The sequence below is a fragment of the Phoxinus phoxinus genome (assembly GCF_949152265.1).
Source record: "Phoxinus phoxinus genome assembly, chromosome: 14".
NCBI lineage: Eukaryota > Metazoa > Chordata > Actinopteri > Cypriniformes > Leuciscidae > Phoxinus > Phoxinus phoxinus.
In genome coordinates, this window is record NC_136889.1 from 18,993,053 (window position 1) to 19,016,639 (window position 23,587).

The window sequence follows — 23,587 nt, forward strand, 5'->3', positions numbered from 1 at the left end:
CCCCATGATTTACTCACCCTCAAGCTAGGCTATATGACATTCTTCTTTCTGACAAATACAATCGGAGTTATAATAAAAAATGTCCTGGCTAATCCAAGCTTGGGAGTGAATGGCTGGAGAAAATTTGAAGCCCAAAAAAGAGCATCCATCCATATTTTTATTATATCTTTATAATCTAAAATAACAACCTTCCGTCATGCTTTTGGGTGTGTAGCAAAAGAGTATATCGTAGCTAATATTTTATAGTGATTTGCATATTTAGTCAAATTAGCTAGGCTACTTGGTTTATCGTGCTAGGAAAATAAGATATAAGGCAAGTTTGATGTGTTATTGCGTTAATAAATTACGATGGTTGGTTTTCATCACATTGCAGTTTGAAGTTGCAGTTTATAGCTAAACTTGTTGGTGAATTGTTTAACCAGAACACACACACACTGTTGTTACGTAATGTCCTAAATATGCACTGTAAACAAAAGCCCATTTCATGTTGATTTTTACATTATTAAAAATAATAAACGTACAATGTAAACTAATGTGAACATAAATATGCTTTCTAAGTTGGAGTCACCATAGCTTCATGCTGTGGACTGGACAGATTTGCTTGTGTCTTAATGGTTTTCGTTACTTGTAGCGTCTGTAGAAACAAGGCCTCTGATAACATCAGCAACGAATTTAACGTTCGTGACACGTGTTGCTACAAAAAAAAAAAAAAAAAAAAAACTGATCTCGGTCTCACTCTCATCTCAAATATGTTTCTTTTATGTTGCGCGTGGATAATCGGGGCTGGTAAGAAAAGCTTATTTATAATCGTATGTTTTAACGTATACTTATTATGAACCTTACAATCATTAATTTGACAAGTAGGCTAAATCATTATTACAGAGAGTCATTTCACCATTAGTTTTCAAGCAGTTGCATCTGGTAGCATAGTAATTAGATTAAACCTTGGATTCATTATTTTTCATTAGGCTATGCATACCAATATTAAACAATGTTCATAATGTTTGTTTTTAAATGTGGTATTCGTATTAGGGGATGTAAACGGCAGTATATTTAGCCTTACTCTATCTGCACTATAAAGATACAATTTTTGTCATCTGATTATTGATGTCGAGATATTAAAAGTTGTGTGTTTATTTATTAACTATGTTAGAGTGAATCCCTTGAGTGAGATCCCATTAAGTGGCATGCTGTTGTTGGTGTTTGTATCATTTAATGTAGGCTGCTGGTGGTCATGATAGTGATTCAACCCTGAATACAAGCTACAACATTTTTTTAGTTTTTGTAAATGAGAACAAATCTTACATTAAACTTAAAGTCAGACCACATTCTTTTAGCCTCTTTTAGGGTGAATGTTCCTGACAGGTTTTTGGTGGCGATCCGGGGTCGTCCACCTGTACTAGGCTGAGAGTTCACTCCAGATCCTGACCTGTCTAGCCTGGTGCTTACCTGGCAACGGGACTCACGTGTTGTCCACAGCTTCTATTATCAACAGGACCAACTGGACCGCCAGAGTCCAGAATACCATAATCGGACATCATTGTTTATTTCAGAGCTTGGTAAAGGAAATGCCACCCTTAGAATAAATTCAGTTGGACCTAAGGATGTGGGTCAGTACCCGTGCCTAGTGAGCAATGCTAAAGGAACGGGAAAAGCCCAGATAGAGCTGGACTACGGGGGTATGCTGTACTTACAATAAACAGAAATTATTTTTGTTATTATTAAAGCTTGGAAAACAAAAGAACGTTTTGAACTTCAATGGTGACTTCAGTATGTTAACTGATACGCATATATCTTATATACAATTATCTGTAGCCTATTTGAATATGTGTAGATTTGTATAGTCAAATGCCTGTAACTGTAATACATATAAGACAGCGTATTAAGTACAGAATTATGGAGAAAAGGACATTCTTTAGGAGGTTTTTAAAACGACTAAAAGTTACTGTTGGTGTATCTTTGCTTCCTGAGGATACTAAACTCACTCTCTGTGTTTCTTAGCCCTTTACTCTGAACCTAGGTTTAACATCCATGTGAACTCCACAACTGTGACAGTGCAGTTTGAGACGGAGGGATTCCCCAAACCTGAGGTCATCTGGCTGAACGAAGATGGCCAGAACCTCAACTATCACCTGGAGCTCCACGACCAGACAGAAGATGGGCTTTATTTAGTTAAGAGCAGCTATGAGGCTCAGAAGCCGACGGTTAATGTCACATTTACACTAAAGAACCACCTCCTGAACCAGAACCTTCAGAGACCCGTGTTCCTCAGCTATGGTAAAGACCCTCTTTCACTCTGAACTAAGTGCATGTCAGAAAGTATTCACTGGGGTTAGTGAAGTTAAATAGTGAGACCTACTCACCATGAAAATGGACGTATAATAGCCATGATTTATCCATAATGAACGTAGGCTGTATATAATAAGATGTTCACAGTCTCTGTGAAAGTGACATTGAATTAAGTGCTAGTACATGACATGTGAGAGGCTTTGTGAATTCATTCCAATTCTGCAGGCACATGTTCAGCATGAGGTCATGTTTATTTTAATAAGAATAATAGTCCATTGACTGTCATGGGAAAAAAACACTTCTCACATCATCTCATAATTAAAGAATGAAACAGTATATTTTTAAACCAGTTTTGCTAGAAACAGTTGACATCAGATAATAAACTTAGATCTGTTATCTTAATCACTCTTTCACAACGACAACCAGAAATGGAGGAAATTATCTCAATGTCTTTTCTTTGAACCAAGTTTTTCCTTTCAACCAAGACAAAAAAGAAATGCAACATTGATCAGCCCATAGTGTTTTAACACACGTTTTACTTGCTCAACCAGCAGTGAGAAAAAAGTCAGATGAAATTAAAGAACAGATGCTGGGTTGTTGTGATTTCTTCTAAAAAAATAGTGTGTGGGAAAAAGCAGCTCTCAGCATCAGGTTAGTCACGATGATTATGTTACACACAATACACAGTCAACTAGTACAACTAGTTCGGTTTGAAAACCTAGTTTGAGCAGTAACTGTTGTTCAAGTTACTTTGTGTCATTGATTTGAATGCAAATATCACGATCACATTTAGTTAAAGCAACTCAACCAAAAACACAAGAAAACTTTTTCCGAGGTAAGAATAGGACTGAATAAACAACATTTATTAAATGTATCATATCATTTTTTATTTTCTTTGGATTTTTTCTTCTACTTGTATTATCTGAAATAATCTGAATTTCAATTTGGTCCTAAATCCTCTTAATCCATTTTAATAATAATAATAATTAATTATGGTTTGAGGTAGAATTGATGCTTTATATCCAGTAATATTATTGATTTGATTGCACTGACACTAAGCGAACTGAAATGATGATGACATCACTGATTTCTCCAGATGCTTTATAGCGGAATTGAACTATAATTTCAGAATTGATTAACTTTGCAGTTATTGAACTGAACTGGATCAACACTGAACTGACTTCAGCTGAACAATGACACTGTTGTCTTTTTAGAGCTGCTTTACAGCAGAATTCTGTTTGTATCATTTCTTTTTCTTTTTCTTTTTTCAAATGAGGCTGGAGGCAGAAGCTCGAAGATGGCAGCAATAATTTCTCTGTCAATAATAAGCGTAATTCTTTTTGCTGTTGTGATGCTTTTACGATAAAAAAAAAAACAATAAAACCCTACCTTTGAACCTTTTCAGCTTTCCGTAATATATTGCCTTCCATTGAGCTGCCTGGAAAGAGATCTGCTAAGCAACACATATTTAATGAGAATAAAATTGCAGAAAAGCTTGTGGGAATTTTAGCAATGTTATCATCCTCACAAACCCTTAAAACCACAAATATTATTTATGGTCCATGATTATGCAGTCTTGCGTAAAACAGTTCAATTTGGCAGTATCCTCCTTTATTGCTAGTTGCTCAGAAGTCCATAGATTAGAGACTTATCTATTACTGTGTCAACAATGACAACACCAAAAAAAAATCCCTTAAAAGGTGGACAGTTGATAAAGTAAACACTGGGTTTAAAGGAAATCTAGATGCTTATTACTGAAAGGCGGAAGGACAGAGTGCAACGGTTAGATTGTGTGTAATGATGTTTGGCTTGGGTTTGTAATGAATGGATGGCATAAACATGACTGTCTGAGCCAGCTCTTGCATGTTACACAAAAGGTAAATGCTCCATATTTGCATTACTGCTATAGTATCCTGTACAAAAATCAAAATATGCAGAAGTTTAGTGTATTATTTATGTCAAGGTAAGCACAATATTAACTCAATTGTCTATTATACCGTACATAATCATGATTATTGCAGTAGTTAAAATCTTAAATATGTATTTGAAATTCCCCTTGTTAAATTTCATATGACAGATTTATCACAAAAACATAAACAATACAACATACAAATACACAACATAAAAATAAATAAGCAGTGAATACAAAGGAATTACTTTCGGCACACCCATAAACTCCCTCTAACAGTCTCTTTTTTGTTGGAATGTGTGTAAATTGTATGTACACTGAACAGAGATTTGTTCTGCTTGTGTTTCACATGACCAGTGATGTACAGGTATGAGCACAGCAATGCAACAAATCGAAACATGCATGCAAAACATTAGGCACAGCTTCCACAGGAATCATTAATTGACATGGTTCACAGCTGAAGGTTTCTGCTTGTTTCGTCTACGCACAAACCAAATTATAGCAATGACCAGAAAAAAGCAAACCACGGACAGGACAAGAGCGATGGTGCCTTGATTTGCAGTTGTATCCTTATCTGAAACAAAACAAGAAGCTTTGTTAATGTGGTAGTTGTTCAGAACGTGTCAAATGCACTGTTAAATCCAGATTGAGATGGATATTATAGCCTACATTCTATCTCACAATATAAAAATAAAAATATAAAAAATATAAAAAAAAAAGTATGCCACCTACTGTGTTGTGTCCACTAGTTAACCTTTAGAAATGTATGTCCGTTAAAGTAGAAATTCTCTGGAGCTCCACTAATGTTTGTAACTAGGTTACGGAGGCTGCCCAAATATTTGACAAGGGAAAAACAGGCCACTCATGTAAAAAGGTAGAGATTAGTCTTACGATAAAGGAAATTGAGACCATTAAAAAAACATGGTGTTTGCCAATAAAGTGGCAAAAGGATTCCATGTTTCCAGGAATTCCAGGATTCCAAGACAAAATGCTTCCGTTGAAAGACTTTAATGATATTTTAGGGAAAACCCACTGCTATAATTAATGTTTCCAAACCCTGTTCCTGGAAACCCACCAATGCTACACCCACAGTAATCCAGATATTTGAAAATAATGTCCACACTTACTTGTCCACCTTACTGTGCATGCATTTCAAAAGATATGATCCCTTTCACATGATAAAAGTTTGTCTTCGTGTGGACGGATGTACAATGTGTAGAGAAAAAGATGCCATTTCAAATGTTTTTATGTGGACGTAGCCCAACAGTACACATTTCAAACTCCTACTAATCAAACAAACCAGATCCAACACATCAGCTGGTAGTACAGACTCCAACAGCTCAAATTGATGAGTCAGAAAAGGGAGACATTTAAAATGTGTTCTGTTGGTGTGACTTCAATAGGCCAATCCCTAAACCTACCCACTAGGGGTTAAATCAGATGGAAATGAGTTCAAATCAATAACCCTTAGGCTAACCCTAAACCTAACCTTTAAATATTATTGGTTGATAGGTGTGCTGATCCATGAACAACTTATACTTGGGTACCAAACCATTTGAAAACCATTTAAAAAACACTGAATCATTCTCTTGAAATACTTTTAAATAGCTGTTAATTACCTAATTGAATAATGGGTGCAGCCAAAATGAATCATCTCAGTAAACAGCACTTTAGCTTATTTACCAACATCCACGCCTCTTTAAATGACACATAATACTTAGATAAATGTAGTGTAATTTGGGTTCTTCTACATTAGGCAAAAGTGCGCAATTATGCGGTATCACCTCTATGACTCACATAAACCGCTTTACACACCTTTCTCATACATCAAGTTTTTATCAGCTATGCAATTCCAATGGTCTTACATCAGTTTTATAACTGGAAAAGTCAAGTCTGTAGATGAATCAATTGAATCACTGTACTACTATTTCCTTATTTATTTGTGCTGTGGAAATCCAAACTAATGTAGACAAAGGAGTCCTGTGTTGTTAAATAGCGTGAAAATTATGCCAACAAATCACTTGAGACAAGTCAAACATGCCTTAAATGCATACAGTAACGGATGACATTCCTCTAACCGCCACCTCCTCACACACACTTTGCACACAGAAAGTCATACCATAGCTGAGGAACACGGGTCTCTGAAGGTTCTGGTTCAGGAGGTGGTTCTTTAGTGTAAATGTGACATTAACCGTCGTCTTCTGGGCCTCATAGCTGCTCTTAACTAAATAAAGCCCATCTTCTGTCTGGTCGTGGAGCTCCAGGTGATAGTTGAGGTTTTGGCCATGTTCGTCCAGCCAGATCACCTCGGGTGTAGGGAATCCCTCCGTCTCAAACTGCACTGTCACAGTTGTGGAGTTCACATGGATGCTTAACCTGGGCTCAGAGTAAAGAGCTGAGAAAGAAACACATAATCAGCTGTCTTTTTTTTTTAAATATACTGAAGTAAAATGTAAAAAAAGAATATTGATTGTTTTTATCACTAAAGTCATTTCTAGCTTATACAATGTATTTTACAGCAAAGCATAACTAGGACACTGTTCACTGGAAATCACACTTTTTATATTTTTAAGGCTTTTCATGACCATGGGAAACCTGAAACATGATACGGCATGAAACACAGCAAAGCCACTGCTGACATTCTCAATTCTCAGGATACCTAATCCTCAAACAAAAATAAACTTAACGATAAAATGAAACTGGAAGATGAATAGCTAATTTGTTTAGGTTTACTCTGTATCAAATGAAAATTAACCAATTCATAAAAACCGAGCTGTACGCTTTTGAATCACAAATGATTATTTTGTCAATTGGACTACACTGGACAGTAAATTCAGGAAATACTTTAAATTCAGTAGCAGTGTTAAAGAAAAGTACAGGAATCACTGAGCATTTTCGTACAGTGATCCGTCCACATAGATGGAAGAATGCATATGCAGGAACAGTTAACGCAACATCATTCAGTTATATATATACAGTATAAATATATTGTGAGCTTAGAATTATAAGGTTATATCTCCACTTTTGGTCGAAATTTAGTTTTTGACATAATCTGATCCATTAGGTGTTTATTAATGCCTGTGTGGTGTTATTTTTGTAAAAAAAATATTTTGTTAGTAGTTATTAATAGTTTTTGTAACAGTTTTGCCAGTTGGGATGTAAAAACTTTAATGCTCAATATCTCAGAACTACCCTAAACGGAGATAGAACCTTATAATTCTAAGCTCACGAGATATATATATATATATATATATAAATTTTTCAATGGAACTGATTCGGAATAGGAACCAGTTCTCAGTTCCAAAACTTACATTAATCACTGGAATTACTTTTCTGAAACCATTTTTAAAATATAGCTGCAAGCAGCAATCACCGGGGCCAAGCGCAAGCAAGACGACAAGACATGCCAAAGTGGCTGGAAGTGAGAGACCAACTGCAGCAAGGAGCAATTGAAGACATTTAAAGATGAATTTTGGCAAAATGGTTGAAAAATCACATACAATAACTAAAAATATGATTATCACTTTCGACCAATAGGTGGCGCAGTTACGAAACTGATGTGATGTGGTCAGAGTGAAGTGACAATGACACTTACAAAGTTTGGTGTCAATATGTCAAGGCATTGCAGATATAAAGCCTGAATAGTCATTTTGGCATCATGCCTCAACTTTGCCACTGCGGTATACGAAAACGGTTTCGTCTATCGACACGAAATCCATAACTTTTACTCGGCACGGTCTGGAGATGACACGATCCGATTTTGGTAAAAATCGGACGTTCGGTCTAGGAGGAGTTTGAAAAAGTAGGTTTTAAAAGAAAATAAAGATGGCGGACAGGAAGTTTGGCTGACTATGGCAAAATTGGTATCTATGTTTTCAGCATAACCCAAGGAATCTATTGAGATCAGTGTCATTACTATAGGCAAATTTATTCAAAAGTTATTAGCATTTTTGGAAATTTCATTATAACTTTTGACCAAAAGGTGGCGCTGTCTCATAATATTTTGAGTACCTTTAGGGCCTTGTACTGATGACCCATACTGAGTTTCGTAACGATACGTTCATGCGTTCATAAAATACAGCATTTTAGCACATAATTCAAAATGGCCGACAGCCAAAATGGCCGATATGGGAAAATTGGATATCAGTCAACTCAGCACGACGCCCTGAATCTAACGAGACCACTTTTGTGATTTTTGGACAGCATGTAGCCTCAAGTCATGCTTGTGATGACATGTACCAAATTTGGTCTGAATCCGATAAAGCGTTGTGGAGATACAGCCTTACGTCTGTTTTCGCAAGCGCTACGTAAAATTTATTTGCGCGGTTTTCGAGAACGGTTATTCGAATCAACTTGATTTCCATAACTTTTTGTCGGCATGGTCTGGAGATGATCTGGTTCAATTTTCGTGAAATTCGGAGCAACGGCCTAGGAGGAGTTCGAAAAAGTAGGTTTTTCGGAAAATTCAAAATGGCGGGAAAACTATTATGACGGAAAATGACGTCATAGGGTGCAGTCGAATCGTCATGAGCTCAGGAATCAGAGGAAAAAATAATTTTGTTTCTAGCCCTTGTGGTTCAAAAGTTATTAGCATAAACATGAGTGAAACTTTGGACAGCTGGTGGCGCTAGAGGGAATGAGTTGGAGACTCCAAATTCGCTATGTTGATAGTTCAGGCTGTCCTCTATCACTATGCCAATTTTCATAAGTTTCCCGCAAACGGTTCTATAGGCTGCCATAGACGCCCAGTCGGAAGAAAAAGAAAAAGAAATATAGCTGCAAGCAGCAATCACCGGGGCCAAGCGCAAGCAAGACGACAAGACATGCCAAAGTGGCTGGGAGTGTGAGACCCACTGCAGCAAGGAGCAATTAAAGACATTTGAAGATGAATTTTGGCAAAATGGTTGAAAAATCACATACAATAACTAAAAATATGATTATCACTTTCGACCAATAGGTGGCGCAGTTACGAAACTGATGTGATGTGGTCAGAGTGAAGTGACAATGACACATACAAAGTTTGGTGTCAATATGTCAAGGCATTGCAGATATAAAGCCTGAATAGTCATTTTGGCATCATGCCTCAACTTTGCCACTGCGGTATACGAAAACGGTTTTGTCTATCGACACGAAATCCATAACTTTTACTCGGCACAGTCTGGAGATGACACGATCCGATTTTGGTGAAAATCGGACGTTCGGTCTAGGAGGAGTTCGAAAAAGTAGGTTTTAAAAGAAAATAAAGATGGCGGACAGGAACTTTGATTGACTATGGCAAAATTGGTATCTATGTTTTCAGCATAACCCAAGGAATCTATTGAGATCAGTGTCATTACTATAGGCAAATTTATTCAAAAGTTATTAGCATTTTTGGAAATTTCATTATAACTTTTGACCAAAAGGTGGCGCTGTCTCATAAATTTTTGAGTACTTTTAGGGCGTTGTACTGATGACCCATACTGAGTTTCGTAACGATACGTTCATGCGTTCATAAAATACAGCATTTTAGCACATAATACAAAATGGCCGACAGCCAAAATGGCCGATATGGGAAAATTGGATATCAGTCGACTCAGCACGATGCCCTGAATCTAACGAGACCACTTTTGTGATTTTTGGACAAACCGTTCAGAAGTTATAAGCAAAAATATAAATTCTTCATATCTCCGGACCAGTAGGTGGCGCTGCGCCGAAACGCAGCATGTAGCATCAGGTCATGCTTGTGATGACATGTACCAAATTTGGTCTGAATCCGATAAAGCGTTGTGGAGATACGGCCTTACGTCTGTTTTTGCAAGCGCTACGTAAAATTTATTTGCGCGGTATTCGAGAACGGTAATTCGAATCAACTTGAATTCCATAACTTTTTGTCGTCATGGTCTGGAGTTGATCTGGTTCAATTTTCGTGAAATTCGGAGCAACGGCCTAGGAGGAGTTCGAAAAAGTAGGTTTTTTGGAAAATTCAAAATGGCGGGAAAACTATTATGACGGAAAATGACGTCATAGGGTGCAATCGAATCGTCGTGAGCTCAGGAATCAGAGGAAAAAAGAATTTTGTTTCTAGCCCTTGTGGTTCAAAAGTTATTAGCATAAATATGAGTGAAACTTTGGACAGCTGGTGGCGCTAGAGGGAATGAGTTGGAGACACCAAAATTGGTGTATTTAATGTTGGGACTGTCCTCTATCAGAATGTCAAATAAAATCAACTTTCCCGCAAGCGGTTCATAGGGCTGCCATAGACTTCAATGGCGGAAGAAGAAGAAACGGAAGAAGAATAATAATAAGAACGCCAACAAAAACAATAGGTGCCTCCGCACTTTCAGTGCTTGGCCCCTAATAAATATAGCTGCAAGCAGCCATTACGGGGCCAAGCGCAAGCAAGACGACAAGACATGCCAAAGTGGCTGGGAGTGTGAGACCAACTGCAGCAAGGATCAATTGAAGACATTTAAAGATGAATTTTGGCAAAATGGTTGAAAAATCACATACAATAACTAAAAATATGATTATCACCTTCGACCAATAGGTGGCGCAGTTTGTCGTTCATGCGTTGTCGTTCAGCAGCCATTACGGGGCCAAGCGCAAAAGCAGACGACGAGATATGCCTACATGGCTGAAAGTGTGAGACAAACTGCAGCAAGGAGCAATTAAAGACATTTGAAGATGAATTTTGGCAAAATGGTTGAAAAATCACATACAATAACTAAAAATATGATTATCACTTTCGACCAATACGTGGCGCAGTTACGAAACTGATGTGATGTGGTCAGAGTGAAGTGACAATGACACATACAAAGTTTGGTGTCAATATGTCAAGGCATTGCAGATATAAAGCCTGAATAGTCATTTTGGCATCATGCCTCAACTTTGACACTGCGGTATACGAAAACGGTTTCGTCTATCGACACGAAATCCATAACTTTTACTCGGCACGGTCTGGAGATGACACGATCCGATTTTGGTGAAAATCGGACGTTCGGTCTAGGAGGAGTTCGAAAAAGTAGGTTTTAAAAGAAAATAAAGATGGCGGACAGGAAGTTTGGCTGACTATGGCAAAATTGGTATCTATGTTATGTTTTCAGCATAACCCAAGGAATCTATTGAGATGAGTGTCATTACTATAGGCAAATTTATTCAAAAGTTATTAGAATTTTTGGAAATTTCATTATAACTTTTGACCAAAAGGTGGCGCTGTCTCATAATCTTTTGAGTACCTTTAGGGCATTGTACTGATGACCCATACTGAGTTTCGTAACGATACGTTCATGCGTTCATAAAATACAGCATTTTAGCACATCATTCAAAATGGCCGACAGCCAAAATGGCCGATATGGGAAAATTGGATATCAGTCAACTCAGTATGACGCCCTGAATCTAACGAGACCACTTTTGTGATTTTTGGACAAACCGTTCAGAAGTTATAAGCAAAATAATAAATTATTCATATCTCCGGACCAGTAGGTGGCGCTGCGCCGAAACGCAGCATGTAGCCTCAGGTCATGCTTGTGATGACATGTACCAAATTTGGTCTGAATCCGATAAAACGTTGTGGAGATACAGCCTTACGTCTGTTTTTGCAAGCGCAACGTAAAATTAAATTGCGTGGTATTCGTGAACGGTTTGACAAATCAACTTGAATTCCATAACTTTTTGTCGTCATGGTCTGGAGATGATCTGGTTCAATTTTCGTGAAATTCGGAGCAACGGCCTAGGAGGAGTTCGAAAAAGTAGGTTTTTCGGAAAATTCAAAATGGCGGGAAAACTATTATGACGGAAAATGACGTCATAGGGTGCAATCGAATCGCCATGAGCTCAGGAATCAGAGGAAAAAATAATTTTGTTGATAGGCCTTACGGTTCAAAAGTTATTAGCATACAATTTCTGAAACTTTGGACAGGTGGTGGCGCTAGAGGGAATGAGTTAGAAACACCAAAATTGGTGTATTTGATGTTGGGACTGTCCTCTATCAGAATGTCAAACCAAAACAACTTTCCCGCATACGCTTCTATGGGCTGCCATAGACGCCCAGTCGGAAGAAAAAGAAGAAGAATAAGAACGGGAACAGATACAATAGGTGCCCGCACTTTCAGTGCTTGGCCCCTAAAAAGAAGCAGAATAAGAACCAGAACAGATACAATAGGTGCCCGCACCTTCAGTGCTTGGCCCCTAAAAAAAGATTCTGGAGACATTGTACAACACATTCACTCCAATATTCATCATACATTACATACCTCCATAGATCACTGTCATCAAGGCTTTTCCTGTTCCCTTTGCATTGCTCACTATGCACAGGTACAGGCCTGCATCCTTTGGTCCAACTTCTGCAATTCTAAGAGAGGCATTTCCTTTATGAAGCTCTGAAATAAATAATGACGTCCGATTGTGGAATTCTGGACTCTGTTTCTTCAATTGGTCCTGCTGATAATAGAAACTGTGGACAACCTGTGAGTCCTCCGATCGTTGCCAGGTAACCACCAAGTTGGAGAGATCAGGATCAGGTGTGAACTCACAGCCCAGTACAGCTGAACCACCCCGGATTGCCAGCAGATGCTTATCAGGTACAATCACTTCAAATGAGGCTGGAAAGAGGCAGTAAGTAGAATTTAGAGTTGCTTGGTAATCCAAACACTGCTGGGTAATCCAAAGATTTAGTTCAAAGGGATTTGGATTTAGTTTCTTATTATCATGAGAAATCAAGTTCTCCTTCATATTTTGAAGGAATGTGCAGTCTTAAGCCATTCGCTAGCAACTATATATAATATAATGAAATATTTCATATTTAAATGTCACTGGAAAAAAACGATTTAAGAATGATGCTTTATGCAGTCTTGAAATACCTTGGACTCAACTCTGTACAAGCATCAACCAATGGTAAGAGTTTGGTGTGCTTTCTTGTTCATCTAATTTGAAATTCAAATTTGTATCTATTTAATGGGAGGACCGTAAGTTGTAAAGGAATAAAAAATGTAAATAAAAGTCAAGTGATCAAGTCTGTTTAGTAGAAGAAAGAATAACCATTTACTAGACTAAAGTATTTTACATATTCATCTGTCAAGAAATTCAGTCTATATTTGGGATTTTAGTATGTTTTGATGTGCAGTCTTTAATCGCACTGACTTAGTTATAGACCTTCTTTATATTTAGGCTACACTGTAATTTTCAGGAGAAGTACTAAAAACGTAATACCACTGTAAAGCAAAAAGAAATCTTTTCCACAGCCTGTCACACACCCAGTTTTTTCTTCTTGTAATTAATAGTATAGTGAGTACATGCTTTACCTTAACAAATGCGTTTCTATTATTTACTTATGAAATTTCAATGTTTTCAATCTAATGCTTTTACAAGACTTGACTCTTTGTGATGTAGTCATACAAATAATTAACCATTTGCATAACTTTAACACAAGTTATTATTTCTCAAATAATAAAAGCCAACTGAGCTTTGTCGAAAAGTGAGCTAATATCACAAACTATACATAATATAATATATGTTTTTAACCTAGCCATTATAAATAAATAATATAATGTTATTTCTATTTAGGCTACCCCTGTAATTTTTCAGGACAAGGACTGAAACACATAGCATCACAAAACCAAATTTTGTGAAAAAACACTTCTGTGGCCTTGTGTGCCCTTACGAAAAAGAAGTTTGAAAGAAAGAAGTGTGCTTTGTATACTTCTTTTAAACTAAAAATAAGAAAAGTATACTATCAGTCTACTTTTTATGTATTTCTCAGAAATATACTTAAAGGGTTAGTTCACCCAAAAATGAAAATAATGTCATTAATGACTCACCCTCATGTCGTTCTAAGCCCGTAAAACCCGGGAGAGAATACAATGCTGAATAAAGTCTTATTTTGTGTTATTTTTGGACCAAAAAGTATTTTCGATGCTTCAAAAACTTCTAACTAACCCACTGATGTCACATGGACTACTTTGATGATGTTTATATTACCTTTCTGGACATGGACAGTATACCGTATATACATTTTCAATGGAGGGACAGAAAGCTCTCAGACTAAATCTAAAATATCTTAAACTGTGTTCCGAAGATGAACGGAGGTCTTACGGGCTTAGAACGACATGAGGGTGAGTCATTAATGACATTATTTTCATTTTTGGGTGAACTAACCCTTTAAAATTGCACTTTAAGTATACTTGACTTATACTGACAGAAAAGCCTAAGTATATTGGCCTATAATTATCTTTTGATCGAGATTAAGTATTCCAAGTATGCTTGGCTTGTAGTTGTTTGTTTACTCTTTAAAATTAGTAGCCTATTAAATACTTTTTTCACATAGTTTTACACTGTCTCATAAACTTACATTGTTTGAAAATATTGAATATAAATAAAAAGATATGTTCCTAATTGTGAGTATCTGAATTTTTTTGTAGGCTTGTCCAGTGGAAATGTACATAGGAATTTACTTTAAATCTTATTCTTAAAGGATAATTCCGGTATTTAACACCTTGAGTCTATATTGTAGTTTGTTTTGGATGAACAAGAGTGGTGGACAAATTTTTTTTGACAATGGTTCCTCTCTCGAGTTTTTGACTAATAGAATTGGCCATGGACCCATTTAACATTGGAGTCAATGGGCATGTCCGAAAATGTCATTAAAACAGCCAATAATGTTCGTTTACAAAACTGTTAAACTCACCGAGTGGTTAGTGGTGTTCGTTGATGATTATAAACAATATATCGTCGCAATATATGATTCCAATCCGTTTATTTTGCTATAGTGGAACTATTTTTTCAGACACTTCACAACCGTGTAACTTCCGCTCAATATTTGAATCTGAAGCGTTAGCACACTCCCGACCACTTGATGGCGATAACCGATGTTTATGTCTCGCGGGACACTCACGGTCACAGTCGAGTTCAACTTCATATTACAAGTAACAATTAATGAAGGTTTTGTTTGTTTATTTCGCTTACTCTCCCGGAGCACAGTTGCTCTGCTCGCTAGCCTTATGAGAAACGGAAGCGAGCAAAAAGACTACATCGACCAAATGTAAACAGCCCCCTTTCCGTTTCCGGTAGCGCATTTATATTAACGAGCACTCAGTCCTTCAACAGAATTCAATGGGATTTTACAAAATGACGAATAAAACACGACAGAAACTGTATTTCGCAACACTTTTTGTTTCTGGAACATCAACTAACATCACTAACCACTCGGTGAGTTGCACAGTTTTGAAAACTAATGTTAAAGGTTGTTTTAATGACATTTTCGGACATGCCCCATTGACTCCAATGTTAAATGGGTCCATGGCCAATTCTTTTATAGTCAAAAACTCGAGAGAGGAACCATTGTCAAAAAAATGTTGTCCACCACTCTTGTTCATCCAAAACAAACTACAATATAGACTCAAGGTGTTAAATACCGGAATTATCCTTTAACTCAGTCTTTCCCCACCAAAATCTCCAGATCAAAACACAGGAGAAGCAGAATCAAGCGATAGAAGATTGTTTACGCAAATAAAATGTAAAATAACGCCATCCTCAAACATTAAACAGCATATAGGCTAACGTTACTGAATGAAATGTCGACCCAGGAAGGGTTAATGATTGTGAAGCTTTAGGGGTGTTGATGGACTTGATCTACTCCATCTATGTTTTGATCATCGTTCTGAATCTGATTTGGAAGTAGTAGTCTTTGACAAAAATATGACAGCTTTTTGTTGAATTTTTAAAAACAATTACATTTACCCACATCCAAGTGTTGATATAAAGTAACATGAAGCTAGAATAAAATGTTTTCAAAATGCAGTTAAAGTACAGTTAAGGGTATATTTTAAGAATAAAAATAATAATAACTAAATAGAAACATAATAGTATACTTAAAGTGCAAAAATAATATATACATAGTAAACTAAGTATGATGTTATGTTCCCTTAAAAAAAACTTGCAAGTATATTTGCAGTATAAAACTAGGCTACTTAACTAGTAGTTAACTGAGAGTAACTTCAAAGTGTACTTTTATAAACTAAAAAAATATGCGACAAGTATTTGACTATCAGTATATGCTACCTATAACTTAAGTTCACTTTTAGTATAGTTGCAGTACAAACGAAAAATGTAAGTTGTAAACTAGTTGTGTACTAAGTTTACTACTGTTACACTTATTAAAGTATACTTAAAAGTATACTTGCATACACTGAAAAGTGGGCCAGTCTCTATATAATATCTATGGGGCCAATTTAGTCTCAAGTAGTATGAATAATAAAGTAGTACATTTGAATTGAAGTAGTATCTTCTACTACATTGATATTAGTATAGGTGTTAGTGTTAGTATTAGTTTAAGTGTACTTAAAAATATACTCTTTTTAAAAAAAAAATGTAATTATGAAATCAAAGAGTGAGAAAACACAATATATTTCAATATTCATGGAGTAAAACTGATCATTAAAAAAAATTGATCATTGGCGCTTTTTCACCCACAAAGAAAGCACGAGTAGGCTATCTAAACGTTTTTTTCTAAAGTTAATTTACTTGCTTTTAAATGTTATGCATAAAAGTATGTGACAAACATATCACATTAGACGCCTTTATTAGAACGCCCTGCGATTTATAGTTATTAAATGTAAGTCTTACCCACAACAAGAGCATCCGCGAAGCACAAAAGCAGCCAAAGCATCGTCGAAGGGTCAGGAACATGATCACATGCAAGTCCGAAATAAAATGTATTCATAAAGCTACTCTGGTTTACGTGATATCTCAAGCCATAGTTAGAAGCTCAAGCAAAGTATATCAAATTCCCTTTGCAGATATGCTTCCATTCCCCTGCAAGTTACAAAGCTTCCAACAACTACACCTGTGACCTGGCAGCAGCCCCGCGTGCTACTGAGAATGGGTGTGTCAGTCTGCTGCGGAGTGCGGACTGCAAGAGGAGCGTAATAGAAAGTGGGCGCCGCGTAACTTGAAGTGGGCGTAACTCGAAGTTGTCCAAATCACACAGAACCGCACGAGATGGATACTATAGCTTGTTTGAGATGCGCCCCTATGGATGCGCCCGATGCGCCTTGCCTCGCCTGAAATGTATGCGAGAGTAGGCTACTTGAGTAGGCGGCTGCAGTGAGGGGAGGATTGAAAAAAGTGCAGGCAAGCCGGACAGTTCTCTCTTCTGGTAGTGGATCAGACACCAACGAGATCAAAGGGGGATATCGCAGGATTCACGCTCGTGCACGGTGTTGCTAATAAACTGGATGCAATTTAAGTTCTGTTGCTTTTATAAGAAAATAAATAAAATGAACCACACACTCAAAGTTCTTGTTATTTAAGTACACACCAAAGACTTGTTTATCAATAATTTTTACTTTAATTACATATGTTTTATAAAAAAAAATCATAAATATGACAACAATCAAATAACCCATACATAGATCACTCTGTCAGAGAGTTTAGCAATACTCATACTTTTTTAATAGACATAAAAACACGAAATCAGAGTTTTAAATTCAAACATTTTAAAAGAGAACAATACATCACGGTTGTTTAAACCAATGAGCATCCCTTATATTGGCATACGGACTGATTTTCAAAATAAATCACAGAGGAGCCGTAATTTATCAATTTGCAACAAGAATATTTTCATACTCCTATGAGTACGAAAGATCCGTTCAGATCTTTATATTGAAATAGTGATCACTGATGAACATGAAAGATCATGAAAGAATGGTAGAAACCTCAGTTTGTTTTCATGCCAAGAGTTCAAAAGATAGATTAAATATATTATATATATTAAATATAAAGAAAAAAATTTGGATTCACCATTTGTGATCTATAATGCACATACGTGTTCTTTTTGTGTTTCTTTAGAGGTTGAATTCATTTCAAAATCTGCCAAACTTTTGCCAAACCATCCTATACTTCTGAATAGGATGTCTACTTCAGAAATTGTATGAAAATTGTACAAAATAATGGTTCAGATCACCCAAACAACATATGGAAATGGAGGCGCCCTTATATGGGCAGTAATGTCAACTAGTGAAAAAGTTTGGTACTGCGCCCAAACAAAATCTTACCCTACTGAAAGCTTATTTTTTGAGATATCAACCTAAAATTTGAAACACAACTTTTTCAGATTTTTGGCTTTGATTTTTTTGCATTTTTAGAGTCCTCCAGGTTTTGAAAATATATATTTTATATAAAATATGAATAATACATTTTTTTTATCATTGTACATTTTCATAAACTCAAACTTCTATAACTTTTTTTCTGTTTTACTTTCTTAATTTATTTCACTTCTACAAAAATCTGGCAAATGTCTTCTTTAAAACAAGACCAATCTTACATATATATTCCAACGCATTCTTGAATTACAACCATTTAAGTTCGGAATGTGCATTTTCATGTCAATTTAAAAAAAGGGGGTGCCGCTTAAGGGGTTAAGCTGTGTCGTCCGCAAGTCGTTTTCCATCGTGCTTTTTATCAGCGCAGTCGGAGGAGAGCAACTGCGCTCGACTGCAGAATCCGACACGTGCGGCTTGCTCGCCAGAGGTTTTTTTTACATACGTCAGCATGACATCAGAGCAAGGCGGACTGCACTCGGACACATTTCTAAACGGCATGCCTATCGCGCTGATCACCGATGATCGGATCTGCGCAGATTTTGCTCATCTCAAACAAGCCTAATATTTTTCCGAGATAACCGTTTAAATTGAAGTGTATAAGTCATTCTCATAGTAGCAAACTAGCAACACATTTTGGTATTGTTTCTGGAGTTGATGATCTAATAAAACAACAACAATATAAAAAACACTTTAAGGTCATGCAACATGGAGGAAATGCAAAAGGAGCTTCAAATGTAATTTAAAACGTAATAAAAATAAAGATAATAAATAATAAATAATGGATAAAATAAGAGTTAAAAGTCAGAGCTAAGTTTTTACAATATTTTCTTTCTTGTTTAAGTTAAAAGAAAGAAATGCCCTGATTTTCCCCATATGGACCCCAGGGCACTCTCTGCTGTGTGTAAGTGAATTTTTAGTATTTATTGCAAAATCACACTCATGGAAAGGAGGATTCATACGGTAAAAAGCTAACACATTTAAGTTGTATGTGGGCTTTCTTTTTAGTCTTTTGTAATCCTGGTTGCAATTCACCTTTGGCTAAGCCCCGCCCCCCTTAGTTACTGTTGCTACGTCCGTCAACTTCATCCGGGCTCTGGTTTGGTATCAACATGGCTTATGCTGTGACAGCTCTTCCAGCTGAAATTTTATCAAACTTTTATAAAGCGTAAAATTACGCTTGTATTTATTAGCAGCGTGTGCTAGCGTATCAACAATTAGGGTAGATAACCGAAATCATAACCTAAAACAGCATAAAACTGTCTAACTTCACTAAGGTTAAAATCTAAATTTATCTTAGAGACAAACACACACAAAAGTGTGCTTGTTGATCCTTGAGGGGTTTAGCTGACTGTGAGGACGTCCACACAGTTTAATCCAAAAACGACACTTGTCAGGATTTGACTTCGGTTTTGGGAAGGGAAAAAAAATGGAATCCCCCCTCCAACCTCTCTGGGAAACGCGTATCTGTGTTACAAATGCCCCAGGCACAACGTTTAACCATATTTTTTATAAAACTACGACGGTAATAGCCTGCCGAGACCAAAAATATGAGACGCCTGTGTATACTAAAGTCAATGGAGCGCTGTGAAAAAGTCAGACCTCTGTGTGGGAGCTCGTTCTTGGCTGCGCTGTGATAGGTCAATCTACATTCTAGGGTGTGGCTTAGCCAAAGGTGAATTGACTTTATCTGTGGAGTAATGGTGAAGACTTGTTGACACATTTCCAAGACTATTTTCCCTGTAGGTTATCAAGCCACTTAATAGAGAGGTTATGTTCCTGGATTCCTAATATTCAGTCAGTGGACAAGGCTTTGCACACGGACCTTATCGAAACATCTTAAGGTTTCTAAAGGAAGATGTTTGCTGGAAGTTGTGTTCCTCAGACTTGCTCAGATTGTTTGTAATGATGTTAGTCGTGTTCCCCAGACTTGCTCAAGCTTTTGAGTGACGATTCTACATTTTATGATTCAAGTCAAGGTTGAATCATTCAAGTCAAGGTTCTAGTACTAAAATTATTTTAATCATCATAATATAACATTCATTTCTACAGACTAATGCTTTGTTTTGTTTAAGGCAATAAGTGCTTATTTTATTTCACATTTGTCTTGCTGTGGTGGCACACCACTACTAATATGCATACTGAGGAAACACTGCTACCAGGTTTCGTATAAAAAAAAAGAAAAATCTGAACATGTTTTACACATGAACCTTTCTCTTCTTTTGTCATCAGGTGTGGTAAACTGGAACTCCTTTTCAGAGGAGCGTAGAAGGACCTACATAACTCTGTATCCAATCTCCCGTTGCATTCAATGCAATTCTATGTACAAAGACTGTGAAGGATGCTGGGGATGTGGACAAAGAGGAAAACTACAAGGATTCTACTCTGAAAATTATTTTGCAGGATACTGCAGCATGGACTGTTTTATGCGGCTGGAGGCACGATCTGATTTTCTATAGACAAAATTAGTGCCAGAACATATAAATTGGGTTTGCATAAACCCTCATTGTGTTGCCCTTCAATTAAAAGATTTAGATGATGATGAGTGCTTGTAGTTAATTTGTCTCAAAAGTATTATAAGATGTGTTTGACAGCGGTGCATTTAGCTGTTCATTAGTGTTATGTCAAAAATGAATCATCAGCAAATCAGGCATACAATACAACATGAAAAGTATAAGTATCAAAAATATAAAAAATGTAGACATAAAGCCTAATTCCAAAGGGATATATTAGTGCTTGCTCCACAGTCTATTTGAGGTGGGCCAAATAATTGATAAGAGCGATTCAAAAGCATACAGAACTGTTCTCTAATCGCTCTCATGGTAATTTGATGTCATACACCGATGATCTCGTGGTAACTTGTTTAGTGCTGCTTCAAGTGGTCAAAAACAGTGAGCAACGCGAAGTGGGCTTAAGTTGAAGTCGTGCAGGCTACAGACAGATTCTATCGCTCGCTTCACCCCATATATAGCCTACTCTGATTGGCCCAATCCTCTTTCAAAGGCATACATGCATGATAGGAAATGTGTTCGTAGTCGTTGTAGGACAGAGTATGTCGTTCAAATCTTTATGAACTTGAAAATATGCAGGTTTGAATAGATCTAAATTAAGTATCTTTGAAGTGTACGAATGTTTTGGAGTATCAATATTTACAATGGCAAACTTTTATTGGTATTTTGTAAGGATAATGAAGACTCAGACTTGACTGACATTCCTCAGAGACTCAAACATTTCAGATTAAAGACATCTCTAAAAGAGAGTAATTGCACATTTGCATTAATTTAGCTTACATTTATTCACTTAATAGATGCTTTTATCCAAATGACAAATAAGAAATACACCTAAGCAATTTACCAAAACAGTTACATCCACACATCAGAAATATAAGCCTATTACAAAGTTTCAAGATTGTTACAAGCTATAATAGAGATCAAAATGAAAAATTTGTGTGTGTGTGTATATGGTGCCTTACGAAAGTCACATTTTGTTATGTTGCTGCCATATGTTAAACTACTTTAAATTACTTTTTCCCCACATCCATACTACACGCTCCACGTAATGATACTACACGTAATGATACTACACGTAATGAGCAGTGCATAGTTTCCTCCATACATGATGCTTGGAACTGAGGTTCATCAGACCAGAGAATATTGTTTTCTCACTGTCCGAAAGAGTCCTTCAGGTGCTTTTTTGCAAGGAGAGGCTTGCACTCTGCCATTAAGCACAGATTGGTATCAGCTTCTTCGTCATCACTCTAGGCCCTTCTCCATCGATTGCTCAGTTTGGCCAGGAGGTCAGGTCTAAAGAGTCCTGGTTGTTCCAAACTTCGGATTGTGGAGGATACTTGCTTTTGTGGATCTTCAATACAACAGAATGTTTTTTTTTTTTTTTTTGTAGTCTTCCCCAGATCTTGACACAATCCTGTCTCTGAGATCTACAGGCAGTTCCTTTGACCTCATGGCTTGGTTTTTGCTCTGATATACATACCAGAAAAGGGTATGAATACTTATGCAAAGTAATTATTTTATATATATATAAAAAAAGTACAACTAAGTTTGCAAAGCTATCACAAATCTGTTGTGTATTGGAGTGTAGATTAATGTGAAAAAAAGTAATTTGAAGTAGTTTAAATAAGGCAGCAACATAAAAGTTGAAAATTAAGGTTTTTGAATACTTTCGCAAGCCACTGTATATTTATGCACATTTGTAAATAGTTTATTCTATTTCATTCTATTAATTGTGCATCTTTAGTATTATACTCTGCTCATGATGGGCATTTTCAGCTGAATTATATTGAACACAACAAACTTGCACGCTACGTTTACATGTTACGTCAGTCTAATAAGAGCGTTTCAGACAGGGGGAAAACCATCCATTAGTCACCAAGCTATTAAATCTTATAAATCATATACTTTTTTATTTAACATTTTTTTAAATTACTAAATCATTAAAAAAGAAAAACAGTGTTTTAATACGGCGCCGTTGTCTCTCACAGTATTTTATAATGGACGCGAGCAGTTATGACACCCCTCCTCGATGCTCATATTGGTATGAGCCGCATCGCACGCTGACTGGAAACATGTGGCTTACTGTGTTTTTTGGATAGTGGAGTCTCAATTTGCCGGTTTGTCATGTAGAGAAACACGTGGCATCTTTTGGTCAATAAGTCAGTGATACAGTCTGTAAAACGACTGAAGACCAAGAACACACAGTTGTCACCCGACAGACAGAAACTGAAGGGCCTTTAAGGTCTCGCTGGATCAGACAGGTGAAGCCTGCGATTCGTTATCTTCCAGCTGCTCGAGGTAACAGTTACGTCTTCTTTTCAATCTAAATCATTCATCAGCCGACATCGGCACAGATTGTAGCGGTTATTCGACGGTTTTGGGGAATTCCAGATTAGCTTGTAGTAAGCAGATTGTCACGTTGCAACGTTGCTGATTGCATGACACTGATTAGAAGAGAGTCCCTTACCGTGACCCCTCAAGAATCGTATTAATTTAGGATCCGATCTGTTTGACATGGACTCTGGGCGTTTAAATCGCCGGGGATGTCTGCTGCAACGTGGGCTTGTTGGAAGCGCAGTTCACTTGGCGCCCTCACAGCGGCGCTGCTGCGCCACTTTAAAAATCACAATTCAGTATGGTTTTTTAGACCAGTCAAGCCAAAAGTGACACTGCATTATTATATAACACAGGTGTTTTTAAAACTTTTTTTAACCCAAGGACCCCTTCATATGGCAATCACTTCAGTAGCCTAAAATATAATGGCTACTGTATATTTTTATATATGTTTTTATATCTTAAAAAATATT

At 36.8% G+C, this 23,587-nt stretch overlaps 3 protein-coding genes across 5 annotated transcripts in view; 2 read left to right on the plus strand and 1 right to left on the minus strand.

The window, feature by feature from the left end:
- The first annotated feature begins 728 nt into the window (after positions 1-728).
- Positions 729-3,690, plus strand: LOC307010158 (V-set domain-containing T-cell activation inhibitor 1-like). Its single transcript, XM_079634595.1, has 3 exons — positions 729-786; positions 1,554-1,679; positions 2,002-3,690. The coding sequence occupies exons 1-3, from the start codon at positions 750-752 to the stop codon at positions 2,298-2,300; spliced, it is 462 nt and encodes a 153-aa protein (XP_079490721.1). The 5' UTR covers positions 729-749; the 3' UTR covers positions 2,301-3,690.
- LOC307010154 (V-set domain-containing T-cell activation inhibitor 1-like) lies at positions 3,199-23,374 on the minus strand. 2 transcript variants are annotated; one of them, XM_079634590.1, is made up of 4 exons: positions 16,796-17,387; positions 12,430-12,777; positions 6,318-6,593; positions 3,199-4,772 (listed from the first exon to the last, which is right to left on the minus strand). In XM_079634590.1, exons 1-4 carry the CDS (start codon positions 16,890-16,892, stop codon positions 4,636-4,638), a joined length of 858 nt encoding a protein of 285 aa, XP_079490716.1. In that variant the 5' UTR covers positions 16,893-17,387; the 3' UTR covers positions 3,199-4,635. The 2 variants fall into 2 exon arrangements, with proteins under 2 accessions (XP_079490716.1, XP_079490715.1); XM_079634589.1 differs by lacking the exon at positions 16,796-17,387 and adding an exon at positions 23,248-23,374 and having other exon boundaries at positions 3,558-4,772.
- The window catches only part of brf1a (BRF1 general transcription factor IIIB subunit a), a 44,402-nt gene continuing 43,613 nt past the window's right edge, over positions 22,799-23,587 (plus strand). The window contains exon 1 of one of the 2 annotated variants that reach the window (XM_079634582.1): positions 22,799-23,078. The gene's annotated coding sequence lies outside the window, so the exon portion shown is untranslated. The remainder of the gene's footprint in view (positions 23,079-23,587) is intronic. The other variant, XM_079634583.1, reaches the window with a different exon arrangement.